Below are 17,419 nucleotides of genomic sequence, written 5' to 3'. Positions count from 1 at the left end.
AAATGAATAAATCTGAAATTAACCTAGATTTTTCAAGTATTAGGCTCTCTCGGGTCTGTAACACCTGGCCACTTTACCGTACCATATACCCTTTATTACAGAGACTAGGTTACTTTATATAATTTCTAAGCAAGTTCAACAGTCATCTTCTTTCATCTCTTACTCCTCTAGACTGAAAATTCCAGAACCTTTCCACCAGATTGTAATGGAAACCTTACCCTCAGAAACCTTCGTGAAAGTGAGACTCTCACTCTCTTTACCAGGAAGTGACACACGGACGATTTGCCACCATCAATGGGAAAGTTAACAGGCACCAAATCTCACGATTCACTTCAGGAAGCCCTCACAGCTTTACTACAAGACTGTTTTAATTCCAGCAACTGCCACACCCCGTGCCTATGACACAGTAATTGGTAGAGAAACAGATCTTTGAGCAGCCAGGAAATAGAGCTTATTCTTGATTTCTTTGCCTTTAACATTTTAGATGTGTTTTAAACACCTCTGGTACAGAATAACGGAAGACTAGACAATGAAAAAAGGAAAGTGCAAGAGAATGTGTTTTGCTCTTTCATTTTCTGATCACCTCCACGTGCTGGGAAGAACGTGGAAGAAGGGGTTGGTATTTTCTGTTGGCCCAGTAAAGAAAAATAAGAATTCTGAGAATATGTATGCAACAGGACCTCAAGGTTGAGTCTAAGAATAGTGAAAGGGGGAGAATGATCCAAAAACTATCCCTGGCTTAGAAAAAATGGATGAGAGGAATGTGAGGACAATTTTTCCTCAGTCTGTGAGTGCGGATGATAGTTGGCGGAGTGCTCACAGAGGTTTTAGGTCCGCCTTACGTTGGCCAAAGAATGAGTCTTGGGGGCTAAGTATCTTGCAAAGGGCATCAGACCTTGTAAGCAAGGACACAGGCAGAGTTCCCATGCAAAGCTCCATTTTCAATATTCTCCTCTATGTGTAGAAAGTCCCATGGAAGAACAGATTGGGTCCAAGCCTAAAAGAACGGGGTCCAAATGGCAGTTCCAGCAACTCACTATGATACTTTGGGCAAACTATTTAAACTCTGATTCTGTACCTCCCTTTCTAAGTAGGGAGTGAAAGCACCTGTTTTAAAGACTTCTGATGATAATTAAATAAGAAAATGAATGGAAACTGTTAGCACCAGACCTGGGACCATCTAAGAGGAACTATCAGCAGAGCTCCAATCCCACAGAATATTTTTGCTCTGAAAGTTTTCCAGGTAATAAAATCGCTCCTCTCCAGGCATTCTTGCCACTCTGCAAGATCCCGGTCTCCCAGGATGCATGATCTGGAGTGCACCAGGACTAATCTCATTGTGCCCTTCGTCCTGTGAGTGTAACCTTCGCTGGCAGCCCCATATTTCCCATTCCTCCCACCCCCGCCCATCACCCACATCTAATCCCCAGCGCTCTGTACTTCCCCTATTCTGAGCCATCTCCCAAAAACCCTTCCACTGTGCCTTCTACAAGACATAATGAGCAAAATCTTGCCCAATCCCCTCTCTAAAGGGATCCCTTTCAGAGAAATCCTCTAAATAGCCATTCGCCTTACTGTTCTAACCAATACCTGGCTCTTCCTTGAGGGCAATGCCTCTTCTGCAGCCCCCTCTTAAGTACAGATGGGCTTTCTTCTACCACCCTAGGTAGACCAGGCTTATAAACAGGGCAGGCATATGCCTTCCTCCTCATCACCTCTTCCAGACCATTCCCCAACCCTTCCTTACCCCATTCCCTTTTAAATACTCATACCACCTAACTACACCACATGGCAACCTTCCTGGTTTCTATCACCTAATGACCCCTGATTCACACCCCCAATATTTTAGCTCCATGTACTAACATTTCAACACTGAGCCTTCAAACACCTAGACCTGGGGCGCCTGGGTGGCTCAGTTGGTTGAGCATCCAACTCTTGGTTTCAGCTCAGGTCATGATCTCAGGGCCATGAGACTGAGCCCTGCATCGGGCTCCACACAGCACAGACTCCGCTTGGGATCCTCTCCCTCTCCTTCTGCCCATCCCCTATTCACACGTGCATGCCCGCTCTCTCTCAAATAAATAAATAAAATCAAACACACACACACAAAAGACCTTGACCTCCCAAACACTTGAGCTCCTCCTCTCTTCCAGTGATCCTTTTTCTGCCCTTTCTCAGACACTCACACCCACAGTCAGACTCCAGACGTCTGCCATTACCAATGACAGCAATACTTCCTTATTCTCAACGTCATGCATCTCACATTTGGGCCACTATCTCCTTCCTCCCTCTTATACCCTAACTTAAACAATCTTCAACCACACTCAAACATACAATTCAATAAGCCTATACCACCCTCTCATTGCTTCCTATGCCAATGTCCTCTCTTTGCCCCTTACCCAGATTCAATCTACAGACAATCATTATAATCATTATAATCACTCCCCTGAATACCCCTCACTTCCCTGGCACCTCTCCTACTCCTTAACCCTGCTTATGTTTGTCCCTTCCTATTCTGTGCCAGAAACTAAGTGGCTGAACTCTGGAAAACACTGAGCCACACTAATTGGTCTCACTTTGAAGTTCATAACCACAAACCCTCAGGTGGGCCCTCAAGTGGGTCCTGCCCAGGGTCCTTTCACACTCCCACTTCCAGGTAACTACGTAGTATACGCTCCTCTCTCCTCGGACGGTCAGTACCTCGACCCGCATCCTCCCTCTCATCTACTTCCCAGAGGAGAAACAAGGAAACCAGAAGACAACTTCCCCCAAATCCCACCACCACATCTACACAACATCTCTGCCCTATACTCTACCTGCCCTTCCATTCTTCTAGCTCAGCATTTCTTAAGGTTTTGGGGTCTTAGGACCCCTTTACATTCTTATGAAATATTGAGGATGCCAAAGAGCTTTTATTTACATGGGTTATATGTATAATAACTGTACTGGAAATTAAAACAGATAAACTTTTGAAGCATTTATTAATTCATTTACAAGTGAATAAACCTATTACATGGCAATATAAATAGCATATCTGTATGAAAAAATAACTATTTCCTAAAACAGAAAATGTAGTGAGAAAAAAAGCATTTTATGTCTTTGCAAATCTCTTAAATGTCTGACGTAATGGAAGACAGCTGCATTCAATCTGCTATAATACGTTGTTTTCTTGGGAGGGATATGAAGGATTTCAGCCTCATGCAGATTCATAGTAAGGAAAGGAAGGAGTATTTTAACAGCCTTTTCAGATAACTGTGGCTACTCCACGGTACAACACCAAGTCCTAACAAGTGATCCTTCCTCGGAGATTAGTTACAACATGGACTCTGAAACTACATTAAAATCCATGGGTCCGTCCTGCACTGTGACTAGGTCTCTTGCCCAGCCATGATTTGGAAACACCCTGGATTGGACAACGGGAAAACACCTTTCCCTAAGTTATGCTGATCTTCCAAATGCTGGCACACTTCATTACACTATATTATAAACTCACAATCATTAATATCACCGCTAATTACCTCAGAAAAGTCTAAGTACTGGGAAGCTGTCACATGAAAATTTTAATTCTCTCAAATAAAAAGTGTTCTATGAAAAAAATGACTAGCTCAGCTAGCAACTCAAATCAGCTGCTCAAGTGCTTTTCCTCAGACAACCAACCACATGACAATAACCAGCAGCAATTCTTTATGCCAATTTCCCATTTAGTCACCCAGAATTCTCAAATTATGTGTCCTCAAGGGTGAGATGTAATAAAAATCAGTGATTTTTACCGCTTCCTCAAGGACATTCTGAAGTGGACCTGACATCCTCATCACTACCGTCACTGTGAACATGGGGTGATGAAGAGCATGACTGCTCACTCGTCTCGTTTGGCGTGGTGGCACTTCTTAACTGCAACTAAGGCACCACACATTTGACACCCCCCCCCCCCGCTTGTAGAGCCATCCGTTCAAAGACAACACAGTGAAAAAGGCAGAAGTGAATCTCAGTATTATTAGGTAAACAGTTCTGACCTCATAGATTCCTTGAAAAGGTTTTCAGAGACTCCCAGAGGCCCAGGGACCACACTTTGAGAACAGCAGTTCTAGATGAACTCACCCAGTTCTCACAAGAACCTACCTCCTTCTCAGACAATGCACTAGAATTTCTTCCTTTTCTCTCCTACATGTCAGAGCTCCGCTCTCTCCAGTCATTCCCGTCAGCTTACATTATGCTGTCATTTATCCACAACCCTCCTTTCACCTCCCCTCCGCCTCCAGCCCTGGCCCCATTTCTCACCTTCCCTTGACAGCAACACTCTCCAAAAGAGGGCCTGCATTTCGTATGTAGCAGAAGAAGGGGGAAGAGGAGGAGGGCTGTCCCTACATATGAATGAGAGGTGAAATCAACACCCAGTCATTAATCAACCCTTTCCCGAATTAAAAAGAAAAATAAACCCAGGCACCTGACATTCCTAAAGGTTTTCTAATATACCAGCGACATAATACAAACCTTTTTAAGAATTCTTTTTAATTTGCTCCTTGCAGACAGTGTCTAGCCACCACATTGCACGCACCCCCCTATGATTTCAGACATCAAATATTAACACAAAGTGAGAAATGCAAAAAGAAAGGGGGTTAATCAGACACCTTGAGAGAAAGAAAAAATAACACTGATTCAATGAGAGCTGCTAATGAGGCTTTTTGTTTTGGTAGATTAATTTGGGAGTCTGATGACTAAGAAGAAAATTTAAGCTTCTCAGGTGACTGCTGTTGATTATTACCAAGTTTTTTTTAATGAAAGAGATGCCTTTGCTTAATTCTAGAATTTCAGGTGTTTATCTGAAATCTGTGTCCACCCTAGTATGTAGAAAACGTTCCTCGTTAGCAAACTGAAAGACCTCCTCTTATCGATTCCGGGTTATATTTGACAGATGATGAGCATTTCAGACTGTGAACTGCTGATATTTAAATACATTACCCTAATACTCTTTACGCATTGCCAACTGTAAACCTCATTAACTCCCAGCATGTGGCCAAGGCCTGGGTCTCTTCGCAACAGCCTCACAAAGTGAAAACAGGTATATAAAAATGATTTTATCATCAACAACATTATTATATTCTCCTTCACCTTGTGAAGTATTTAAAGGCCATACTTTTTTTTTTTCCCTCAGATTAAGAGTGAACATGGGAAAGGCAGGGAACACACTTGATTTATACAGCCACATATTTTAAGACCCTAGATTTCTTTTTTATTGTTTCTTTCTTCGACACCCTTATTCCTCATGCCTCAAAAACGAGAACAGGCCCAGGACTGATTCTCTGTCCTCTGAAGAGAAAGGAATTATGTGTTTATTATACAGCTATCATTTCAATACAATAAAATGGGGGCCTGATGGTAAAATGGACATGTCAGCTCATTAAGAAACCAGGATTTCTGCTATTCCTTTTTTCAAAAGAAGAGCCAACTTCTGTTCTTGTGTGGAGCCCAAGAACTTCTATACCTGAGATGGAGAATGTGTATGTGTTAAAGTCATACGTGATCTCAGCAAACTGATGGGGCGCCAGAGCCAGCCAGGGCCCACCCGACCCAGACAGGCATCAGGCTGTACCGGGCAGTGAGCATCCTAAGCCCAAGAGGCCAGGACCCAATACCTCCAGCTTATTCAGGCCCCGCTTAGCCTTCCCAGGTAAAAAGTTCAAGTACTAGGGAAAACAGCTTTTGAGCCCAGCTCTCTCTAGTGAGACATCCCTTAATAATAAACAACAAACAGAAACATGTCTGCAAAGCTCAGAAGGACATACCCAAAATTCATTTTTACTTGCTCTTGGTGATAGCTGTGTGAGTAATGCATAAAAACTACCTTTGGATGATATGCAAAGAAAGCGTCATTCCCATTTGAAACAAAAACATAATGATGCCAAATCTAAAACACACATAAAAAATCATACAAATAAACCCAACATCAAGCAGAGAATTCATACTGTTTAGCTAAGGTAAGAGGGTCTGGCCCCTAGAAGGTCATAGAGACCCTCCATCTCCCTCAAGGTGTGTGTACTCAAGGGTGAGATTTAATAAAAATCAGTGATTTTTACAGCTCCTTCAAGGACATTCTGAAGTGAGAATGCTGCAACAAGCTCTCCTTACCCATGAGGCCCACCAAACAGAAAGTTCACAGGACTGGGTGTTCAAAGTTTCTTCTCATCTCTCTCAAGGAACTTCACAAATTGATTAAACCCATTATTAAATCTATTAAAACAGTGCAATTTGGGGAAATCTAAACACAACAGGCAATTAGAAGAAGGGTGGGGAGAGGTGAAATCAAAGACTCTGAGGAGGCTATAACGTAGGCAATCTGTTCCAACCCCCGGCCTCAAATTATCCTTTGATGGCTCTCCATTGCTCTCAGAATAAAGCGCCCCGATCCTTAACATGAAGTACAAGTTCCTGCACAGTCTGGCCACGGCTGGCCTCTCCCATCCTTGCGTCCTGCACTTCCCATGCTCCTGTCACACCCTCCTCTGCATTTCAGAGAATGAAGGAGAAGCTCACAGAATGGAAGTCTGACCAAGTCACTCCCCAGTGAAACTGAATCGGAATCAGAATCAAGAGTGCTCCAGAAAAACAGAATTCCCGCGCGCTAAGTTCATGCAGTGCACAGGTGTTTAACTTCCATGCCTAGAGTTCAGCCCAACCCCACACAGTGAAGCCTTCGGGAAGGGGCTGTGCCCTCAAAGAGACAGGCTGCAGCAGGGGTCTCCTCCTGGAAAATGTTGGGATCTAGCCAAAAGTTACTGGAAAAAAGGCTATTCACAGTCAGGCCGGTTGCGACTACACGCTTTCTAAACCACAGAGAAAAACAGGTATGTAAGGGTATGCGTTTCCGGAGCTGCTTAACAGACTACCACACAGTAGGCTGCTGAACACTACAGAAATTCGTTCCATCACAGTCCTAGGGGCCACAAGTCCAGAACCAAGGGGGCAGCAGGGTCGCACTCCCTCCAAAGGGAGATTCTTTAGGGGAGGAGCCTTCCTAGCCTCTTCCTGCCTCTGGTAGCCCCAGTGTCTGCGTCACATCTCTCTCTACTTCTCATAAGGACACTTACAGCATTTAAGGTATGGATAAGCCAGGGTAATCTCTTCATTTTGAGATCCTTGATTTAATCACATCTACAAAGATACTTTTTCCTAATAAGGTTGCATTTCCAAATTCTAGGGATTATGTCTCGGTTATCTTCAGGTAGGCGTTATTAGGCTACTACAGTGAGTAACCTACAAATTGAACTAGAACTTCCATTCCTCAATATACCTGGGCTCTCATAACTTAAGGGGGGGGGAATAAGTACTTCTCAGTAGATTTACCTAAGTTTGGTCAACAGATTGCTGCAAAATAGAGGCAGATACTGGACTAGACACTGGAGATCTAAAAATATGCAGGCCCTGGTCTATATACTCAAGAAACTACAGCTGGTGGACCAATATCTACCTAAAAATAACTATTCCAATTCACCCTGACATTTGGGTCAGCACCACTGTCACTATACTTGAATCCTAAAGTTAGCAATCTACAAACAGGTTTTCAAATTTTAATAAGCTTATGCACTTATCCCTCTGGCCAGCCAAGCGATGGGATTTCACCCAAAAAGGGCCTGGACAGACAAATGGAGCCCACACCAGTGCTTTCCCTTTGTTTGCTCTACATGTTGTGCTTCCGGGGGCCAACATGTGGCTCCATCGTGTAATTTTTTTCAAGGAGCAGTAGTTGACTTGGGAAGATGATTTGTGACTTGTAAACTTGACAAATGCTATGCTTCCAAAGAAAAGGAAAGGAAGGGGAAATGAAGGCATTCGCAGTTTTACACTGAGAACAGATGTACTACGGTTACACCTATTTGTGAAGTGAATACGGAGGAGCTGCGTGTCAGAGTTAGGCCTACGGAAAAAGGCACATGAACATCTGAACAGGCTTGGGTCTTAGGCAGGTCTCAGCTCAAACACCAACCCTGTGCTACTAGCTCCGAAAGCCTAAACAGTTTGGACAAGTTCTTCAACTTACTCCATGCTTTTGGAAACAATACATATGGTGAGACTTAAAATATTTCTACCCTTGCATCGAGGAATGCCTCTAAGTTCTTTCAAGGGAATTAATTAAACAAAAGGAAAACTAGAAACAAAAGGAAAACTGAATTAACTCTATAAGGGCATGATTTCATAAAGTATGGTACAGAATTTCATAGAAAATGATGAAGCTATTAATCACTGTTAATATGAACTGCATATGGAAATACGGGAATTGGTAGACACAGTCTAAAAGACTATAAAACAACTGCAGTTAAAATACATTCAGATTATGGAAAATGTTGATGCAGGTTAACAAACCACAGGAGACACTGAAAAAATTCGAAATAATCGTGTCGAGATGAAAAGACTACAGGTGGTTATTTTCCCTTCTGAAACTGAGGTTTTTGCAACTGAAGGAAAAAAAGTCATAGGGCAACAGATTGAGACCATCTAAGATTTTCTCTGTCACAGTGAAACACTGACATTTAAGATAATACAAAATCTGAAAGAAAATGTCAAGTTAAATTGGATGACAAGATTATGAGAGAAAAGGCAAGTCTGAACCAGTGGGAAGGCCACACGGTCTCTGGAGCCAGCCAGGGTTGGTGGCAAACAGCTTGATCACCGGCAGGCCCAGCCAGCTCATCTGCCCCACCAGGAAAGCAGAGCCCGCATTTCAGATTTGTTATAAGCTTTTGAAAAAATATGTACGTTACATTATGTATGTACAACGTATGTTACATTACTGTATCTAATGAATCAAAGGCTATTATTTTTGGAGAGTATCTGTAAAAATAAACAGGAAAAGCATGTATTTTAATGGGGGAAAAAAGCACATTAGAATGTATTACAATAATATAAGTTAATACCCATAAATATATTAATTTAATAAGGAACCAAAATGTTCACTGGAAGAAAGAGATCAAATATAAGAAAAAAATCCTGTTGCGTTAAATTTAAACAGGAAATGTCACTATGAAGTTCTGATTTTTTTAAGTATATCTCTCTGCTCTTTCCACTGAGAAGCCAGAGAAGTAGTAACAACCTAGTAACAATAACCAGTGCCCAGCTCTCTGTTTTTAAGCACCATTCCCAACCTAAAAGAACCAGGACTTCTTGAAGAAAAGAGTGATTTCCAGGTTAGAGGCAGGAAATACCCACGCTGAGCCTGGAACATCTTACTTGCCTAAAGCAAGGAGCACTCACCCAAAACATACGTCTTTTGGAATAAATCTATGTTCTATCTAGCTTTTGCTTCAATGGACTAGTGTGAAATACACGTCAGCCTCTCCACACACCACCCCAGAGAGGCCCTGGGAAGAGAGGGAAGGACAGCCTGCTCACACATTACACACACCTTCCCAACAAGCAAAGAATGCTGTGTTGGGGTGGAGGTAGAAAATAGAAGTAACCCAAATAACCTCTACTGAAATAAACAGAGAAGGCACAATCCAGCAACTCTCCGGGATATTATCGTAAGTATCACTGCCAATATCCGTCCCTCTCCCTCCTATCTGCAAGACCTTCATTTTAGAGGCGATTACTTCCATGCAAGATGGGACCACAGTTGCATAAATAAGAAAAGGGAAGTGCTGGTAAAAACTGAAAGCATTTGCAATACATCAACAAATTTTACTATAGTTGTATCTCAACTGGTGCATGTGGGAAAAATTAGACAGGTGACAAGCTAGAGCACACCACTCTGGAACAGCAGGTAACTGCAATCTATGGAATGGGGTGCTGACATGTAGCAAGGGTAGGAGGCTGGGTCTACTACAGTTAATATAGAGAAGGCCAGTTCTTGGACATTGTACTTGGCTATTAGGAGACTGGTATTTGTATTAGCAAGAGTTTGGGGCCCAAAATTTCACACTTAATGGTAAAAGCCAACTGCAATCTTAAACCGCTTAGGAAAAGCTCATTTTTTAAAAATGTGACAACACCAGTAGGGGGGGGAGATCCAAAGGCATTTTGCAAAGTATCTGTCTCTTCCAGCTTGGGTAGAACGCCTTTCTTAGCGCTTTGGAATCATCACATTATTCTGTTAGATTCATACTATTTAATCATATGGAAGATTTCCAGTTATTTGAACAGAGGAAAAGATCATAGAAAAGTTATGTTTGTAGAGCTATATTTTACATTTACTCACAATTTTTACAGTTCCCTTGAAAAATACCAATATATGTACAAACACTCTAGTACATCTCACACCACTCATCAACTATAGTAAGTCTCTGCAACTACAAGCAGTTCTTTACTGTCAAAAAATGCACGCAGGGGGCACCTGCATGACTCAGTCAGTTAGTGTCCAACTCCTGATTTTGGCCCAGGTCATGATCTCAGGGTTGTGAGACTGAGCCCCTGCACTCAGCAGAGAGTCTGCTTGAAATTCTCTCTCTCCCTCTACCCCTTCCCCCTACTCAAGCGTGCTCTTTCTCTCTCTCTAAATAAATAAAACCTTAAAAAAAAACACACAAACACATAAAACCCCAACTGTGATAAGAAGGAAATGTTAAAGGTATTATTCCCAAAATAATGAATTAATTGTAATAGGTAGAGAAAATGCTCTTGAGAGATGGGAAGGTATTCAGTGACTTACTAACCTTCAAAGTAACAGAAAGCTATTTCAAACAAAAAAATTAAATGAGATAATTAAAAACAAACATACCCATCTTTGGTCTGATCCACTACACCACTTAAAAGCTCCACAGTCTTTGGATTAGGCTGGCTTTCTCCAAAAATGTTCAAATATCGAGTGACGAAGTCATTGGGAGACATGAAAAATTCACCATTTTTTTCAATGCTTGCATACTGTTTAGAAGAAAAAGAGAAAAGATATTTTACCCTCAAAAGTATATAATCATGAGATCAATATGTGAAAAAGCTGAAAATATTCGAAGGATAAAACATCATATATGATAATACACTCTTCTCAAGCACAGTTATTTCCCAACACCTCATAGAAAAAACAAAAACATGTTAAGTCTGCCAAGTTTTATGTTTATATGAGTGGTTCTCAACTGGAGGCAGCTTGGCCTGACTGGACAGCTTATAAACACCAACGTCCGCTAACAGCCAAGTATAATCTAGGAGGCCCAGCTTCTCTATATGTTACCTGCCTTTTGGGGATGGGGGAAGGGGAGGCGAGGTTTCTCTAGCTCTGCACTTCCTCCGTTTGTTTTATTTTTCCCCACAGAGGACATCTGACAATGTCTGATGACAACTCTGACTGTCATAAACTGAGGGAGAGGGATGCTACTAGCATCTAGTTGGGAGAGGTCAGGACGACCCCCTCAACAGAGTGAGCCAGCCCCAAATGTCAACAGTACTGACACTGAGAAACCCTAGTTTACAGAAGTTTGGAAAGACAAATTACATTTTGTTTTTAGCAAGGACATACAGCTTAAAAAAAAAAAAGAATTAGGGGCGCCTGGGTGGCACAGCGGTTAAGCGTCTGCCTTCGGCTCAGGGCGTGATCCCGGCGTTATGGGATCGAGCCCCACATCAGGCTCCTCCGCTATGAGCCTGCTTCTTCCTCTCCCGCTCCCCCTACTTGTGTTCCCTCTCTCGCTGGCTGTCTCTATCTCTGTCAAATAAATAAATAAAATCTTAAAAAAAAAAAAAAGAATTATAAAATCATGAATGGGAACAACCTAATTATTTTACCCCCATTCCTGTTTCAAGGGCATCAATAATTCAAGAAAGGAGGAGAAACAGGGTAAGCTAGAAAGCGAACTATTAACTGTACGGCTTCTTGTGGGACTTTATGGAAGAAGATATGAAAGGCTGCTCTGGTTAGTGTCCCCTCTCCATTCTAGAGCAGAAATGGTCAATGAGAATTAGGTGCACTCGATGCTTTTTCACAGCATTCCTCTTGCCCTCAGTGATAGATCCCAGCGCCTGTAAGCGGGAAGCTGCTCATTCCTGTCCCGCAGAGTCCCAGGGCCCATGGCACATGCTGAGAAACAACACGGGATCATACGGTATCCTGATGGCGCAGGAGAGGGGACAGAATAGTGATTTGGGGTGGGGAGGTGAATTCCATGAGCTACGCGAAGAACAAGGCGAGACGGATGATAGGGACCACACCGGAGGCCAGCGGGGGTGGGGCGCACAGGGAAGGGAAATGCAACAATAGCTCCTCCGCTCCCTCTGCAGCCGCAGAGTCAAGTGCCATTACAATTGTTTCCAGAAGTCACTTGCTACTTCTACATTTTAATTCCAAGGCAGGACAAACTCTTGCTTAGCTACTCAGAACCAAGCTCTGGAGTCCCTCAGGCCTGGGCTGCGCTGAGCTCTGCTTCTGCCTCTCACCACCTGTATGACCTCATGTAAGTAAAGCTCTTCCTCTGTAAAATGGGGATAACAACATTACCTGCTGCTTAAGGTCGAGGCTAGAAATAAACGAATAAGCATGTAACATACGTAGCACAATGTGCTACACACAATAAGCACTTTATAAACGTTCTGTACGATCCATTCTCGTTTAACATTTTTTAGCATGGTACAAAAGAAAAGCTCAAAAATGGTCCAAGAATCCCAGTATTCTTCACCTAGCATTGAACTGGTTTTTTGGAAACATAGAAGAATTATATTTTGATTTTCTTGAGGCAAAACAAGACAGGAAGTACAAAGGAGATGTCACTGCTAATTACAGCGATCCTATGACTGAGAATCATACCTATGTTTGCTTACAGCAGTGAGTAATTAATTTAGTTAAAAACACAATTTAACTCTTCTCCCACCAGTCAACATTAGGTTATTTTCCAGTTTGGGATATTTTTAAATAAAGCTAAGGTAACCAGCCTTGTATATAACAACTGTTGAAATTCCTGGCAATCTTCAATGGATAGGCTCCTGGAAGAGAAATTGTTGAGTCAAAAGAGAGGAACTTGAAGGCTCTTCATATCTATTATCATACTGCTCTCCAGAAAAGATTGTACCAATTTACACTCCCACCAGCAGTGTGTGAACATGCCCTCTTCCCCCTTTGTTGGATTTGTTGCAAATATTTATCCAGTTTGATACTTGTAGATAATGGAGTCTGTAGATTTTTTTCCCCTCCTTTGCAATTTATTCCATTACTTACTTCTAAGTCTAGAAGCTAGGCCTTCCTCATCTCAAGACTAATATTCACCCACATTTTCTCTTAGCTTTTAAGTAGGTTTATCTTTTAAGTTTCAATACATTGGAACTTTATTTTTTTATGTGGTTTGAGGTAAGGATCCTCCAACTTTAGTTTTTCCCACTTAATCTCTTGGTTGTCCCAGGAGCACAAATGAAATCATTCTCCCTTCCCCTCTCTTTAGGATGCCATGTGCATCACACACTAATTATCATAGGATCAGCAGGAAACAGCTTGGCAAGTAAGTCCACCTTCAACACCAGTTGTGATCAGCTGGCAACGAATGGCTTCCTAAGGTAGAGGCTCCCCTCTGGGGCTGCCCCCAAATTCCACGGAGGGATGCCAGGATGCTCTGACAGTTCTTGTCCTCCCTGCAGCAGGAATCCTTGCCAACTGACCTGTGTACTCTTGCAAGACTGCATGCATCTTAATTGCTACAACTAGACAGAAAGCTCTGTCAGGACGGGATTCTTTCCTGTGGTTCTCACTGCAGCATCCTCAAGGTCCTGGACTGGTGGCAGGCAGAGAGTGAAATGCTTTCAGTAAGTACCTGTCAAATGCGGGAAAGTTTAAAATCATTGTACTACTTCCCTCTTGGGAGTTTCCTGGGCCATGATCAGTCTTTGATTTTTCCCCCAAGTAGCCTTTAGAATCATTGTCAAGCTGCTGTCCCCTAAAAAAAATTCCAGTGAAAGTGCAAAACAAAATTACAATGCCATACCTCGAACCCATACACAGGACAATTAAAAAGAAATAACAAGTATTCACAAAAACGTGGAGCAAATGCAATTCTCATACACTGGTGTTATGAGAGTAAACTGTTAAACCACTTTAGAACACTACTTGGCAGCATCTCCTCTAACTGAACATGCACAGAACCACAGACACAGCAATTTCAACCGTAAGTAGGTCTCTAACACAAACGTGTGTAGAGAAACATATGTGTGTGCATGTATGTATTTTTTTAACTGAAAAACACCCTTTAGCATTTTAATGTCCACAGCAGCATTATCTTCAATAGCAAAAACATGGAAAATAACTCAAATGTTAACCAACAGTAGGACGTATAAAGGAAGTACTGTGGTACAATCACACTCTGGAATATAACACAGCAATGAAAATAAACTAACACCAACCACACACAACAACGGGGATGAATCTTAACAACTTAATAACAAAACAAGAGTGAAAGAAATGAGACACAAGAAAACATAGTGTTATGATTCCATTGCTATAAAGCTGAAAACCAGACAACTGGTTACCCTTAGGAGGGGTGCGTACTGACTGGAAGGGGCATCAGATGGCTTCTGGGGTGCTGGTTACAGAGGTCTGTGCTCACTTTGTGAACATTAATGGAGCTGTACATTTACGATCTGTGCACTTCATTTATGTATCAATAGCTTACATTTTAAAAAATCGAGATATTTTCTGCCCCAGCTTTTAGAGGTGATAATGAAATAATTTTGTAAATGTAAGAGCATATTAATCTGAACACAGAAAACACAGTTTTCTTCAGTTTGCAAAACCAGCTCATTACCAAGGCTGGGTGGTCTGCCGTGTGATTATAGCAAAAATGTTAAAGATTGTTCCTTCAATTGATGGGCAGAGACAGATCATAGTAAGAACGTACTGACAAAGGTGCCCTGCTGCCCTTGCAGCAGTGAACGGAGGGGTCCCTGTCAAGGGAGTGGACCACACAGCTCCCACATCTTTAAAATGGTACTTAATCCTTCTTTGGGACTAGATTTTATAAGTGACCTGAAGCCTCTCTCCCCCTTAAAATTTTCTGTAAGTTTTAATATGATTAAACATGCAGGCTATATGCAGAAATTCAGGTTCAAGAGTATTCATTACAGTGCTGTTAGACTAGCAAAACAGAAAAGACAACTAAGCATCCAATAATAGGAAGTGGCTAGATAAATTATGGTAAAAACAGCCATATACAGGAATAGCACGCAACAATAAAAACACTGTAGAAATATATTCAATTATAGGAAAAAATTTTCTTAACATATTAGGTGAAGGGAAAAACTCGATAAAATAGTATTTTTTCTCCTGTTAAGGAAAAAAGGGCTTTATATACATACATGGAGATACAGAAACAGAGAGATAGGTATATAAAATACCTATTTATATATAGATATAGATATGGATTTTATCTATACAGCAGAATCACAAGTTACTTTTCTTTACATACTTCTGCTTTTTAAATTTTTGCCAATGAATATGAACCATTTTCTCATTTTAAAAAAGTTTTCAAAAAAGAAATTACCTGTTTTTCCAATTTTGTTCACAAAAATTCTAAATACACATATGTTTTGTTGACAAAGAATAATTACAAGAAATCCAAGTGCAATTCACTACGTATCATCATTACAAACTGTCATAGGGCCTATTCCCCTTGTCTAGCCCCTTTACCCAGCCTTCCCATCTCCCACAGCTTACACTACAGGCACTCAGCTACTTCCACATGTAAACAGTACACATCGCCCCCTTTGCTCTCCCCTGAGCTAACAGTTTCCTTCTCAGTTTCCCTCTTCTTATAACTGGCACCTCCCTGACCCAGGCTATCTATCCAGGGGCCGAATTTATCCCCTGAACCCTCTCATCCATTGTTTAAGATCATTTCCATCAAGCAGTCCTTCAAAATGTCTAAACCTTGCCCATTCTCCATTTCCCCTGCTGCCACAACCCTAGTGAAGTCTGTAGGGCCACGCACCAGGATTACCAAGGCTGCCTAACTTATGGCCCTGCTGCACCAACCAAATCTCAAACCCATCCTGCCAGTGTCACTGGATGACCCAGAAAACCCCCAATGGTTTCCTATTCAGCATAGTGCCAAACTCCCAGTACCTTTCTAATTTTGTCACCCACACCCTGTAAGGCTTGGCAGACTCCCTGGCACAGAGCTGAATTTAAATGAACACTTGAAGGAGCAAGAATCCTTCAACCTGGAGACGCTGTGTGCTCCCAAACCCATCTCCCGGCCTTCCCTCGAATGTGGCCCTCTCCCCGGGAGCTCCCCAGCTGCCCTCCTCCCTGACTCTCCAGTTCCCACTCACCCCGGGACTCTCCCAGGCCCCTCTCCAAGGAGCCTTCTCTGACCACTCCCCCTCAGGGACCACCCCCTCCTCCCCTTTTCCTGTGGCATTTGCTTTCACCACACTGGCAGGAGGCAAACCTAGATTCTTGTTCACCTGCTGTGTGCCTGTAAATCTGGTCTCCCACAGAAAACCTGAACTCCTTGAAGACATGGTCACTGCTTATACCTCTTTTGTACATTCCACTCACCGCAAAGTTTCATGGTGTTTCAGTCAAACCGTGAGCACTCAGTACACCCGCTCAAATTAACATGCATGAAAAAACGCATGTCAACACTCATGTGAGAAACAAAACTGACCACACCTGGCCTTCAACTTCCACACCCAGACAAAATGTTACCCGCCTCTTATCACCAGAAGAGGATACACTATAAACTCCAGTGCCTCAGGCCAGGAAGGCTATGCACTGCCCAAGAGCCTGTGCTCCAGGTCACCCCCGCCTGGCACTCACAGCCCACTGTTCCACACCTGCTGCTGCCTCTGCCCAGAGCAGTCTTCCTCTGTCCCACAGCCCTCCTCTACCTTCTCCAGCTGATAAGCACCTACTCACTGTCAAGCCCAGCTCCAACATCACCACCTCTCTGTAACTGCAATGACCCTTGCTAGCAAGATATAATTAGCCCCACATCACCTTCCTACTAATTAATGCCATATAATGTTTATCAACCATATCATGGTTTTTTTTTTTTTTACACTTACACACAGTGAGACAGTAAATGGCAGGAGCCATGATTTATGCATCTTTATATCCCCAACACTTAATACTGTACTTTACATACAGTAAGCAACTCCCTCCCAAAAAAAGAAGAAAGCAGATTTTAACTCTTCTCAAGGATGAAAGAAGGCAGAACTGAGACCACCTCAGTCCTCCAGGACCCCTCTTCCCTTCTCTTTGCCAGTTCCACTGGCTCTCTCTGACCTCCACAGTTGCCAACTCCCCTGCTATCAGCACATCTGGCCCAAAGGTCCACCTCCCCCCACCGCCCCACCCCAAGCTACAGAAGAATCCTCTACCTAGTGTCACAGAAGGCTGGGATATTTATCAGGAAGAAAAAGTCATAGAAAATCAGCAAAGTAGTCAGGTTTACAGAGAGCTTACTGCGGATCCATACGTAACTTACAGCCCGGCCACAGTGGAGCCGTGGCTGGCAGA

The 17,419-nt window shown here is 42.6% G+C and overlaps 1 protein-coding gene across 1 annotated transcript in view; it reads right to left on the bottom strand.

Moving 5' to 3' along the window:
* Positions 1–17,419, bottom strand: part of SLC25A13 (solute carrier family 25 member 13) — a 176,289-nt gene that overhangs the window by 132,578 nt on the left and 26,292 nt on the right. Inside the window, exon 3 of the mRNA XM_040644255.1 lies at positions 10,709–10,851. Within this exon, the coding sequence (XP_040500189.1) occupies positions 10,709–10,851 (143 nt within the window). The remainder of the gene's footprint in view (positions 1–10,708; positions 10,852–17,419) is intronic.

This window comes from Ursus maritimus, unplaced genomic scaffold, assembly GCF_017311325.1.
Source record: "Ursus maritimus isolate PB19 unplaced genomic scaffold, ASM1731132v1 scaffold_3, whole genome shotgun sequence".
NCBI classification, from domain to species: Eukaryota; Metazoa; Chordata; class Mammalia; order Carnivora; family Ursidae; genus Ursus; species Ursus maritimus.
The sequence above is the reverse complement of the archived record's forward strand: the minus strand, read 5'-3'. Positions and strand labels throughout refer to the sequence as shown.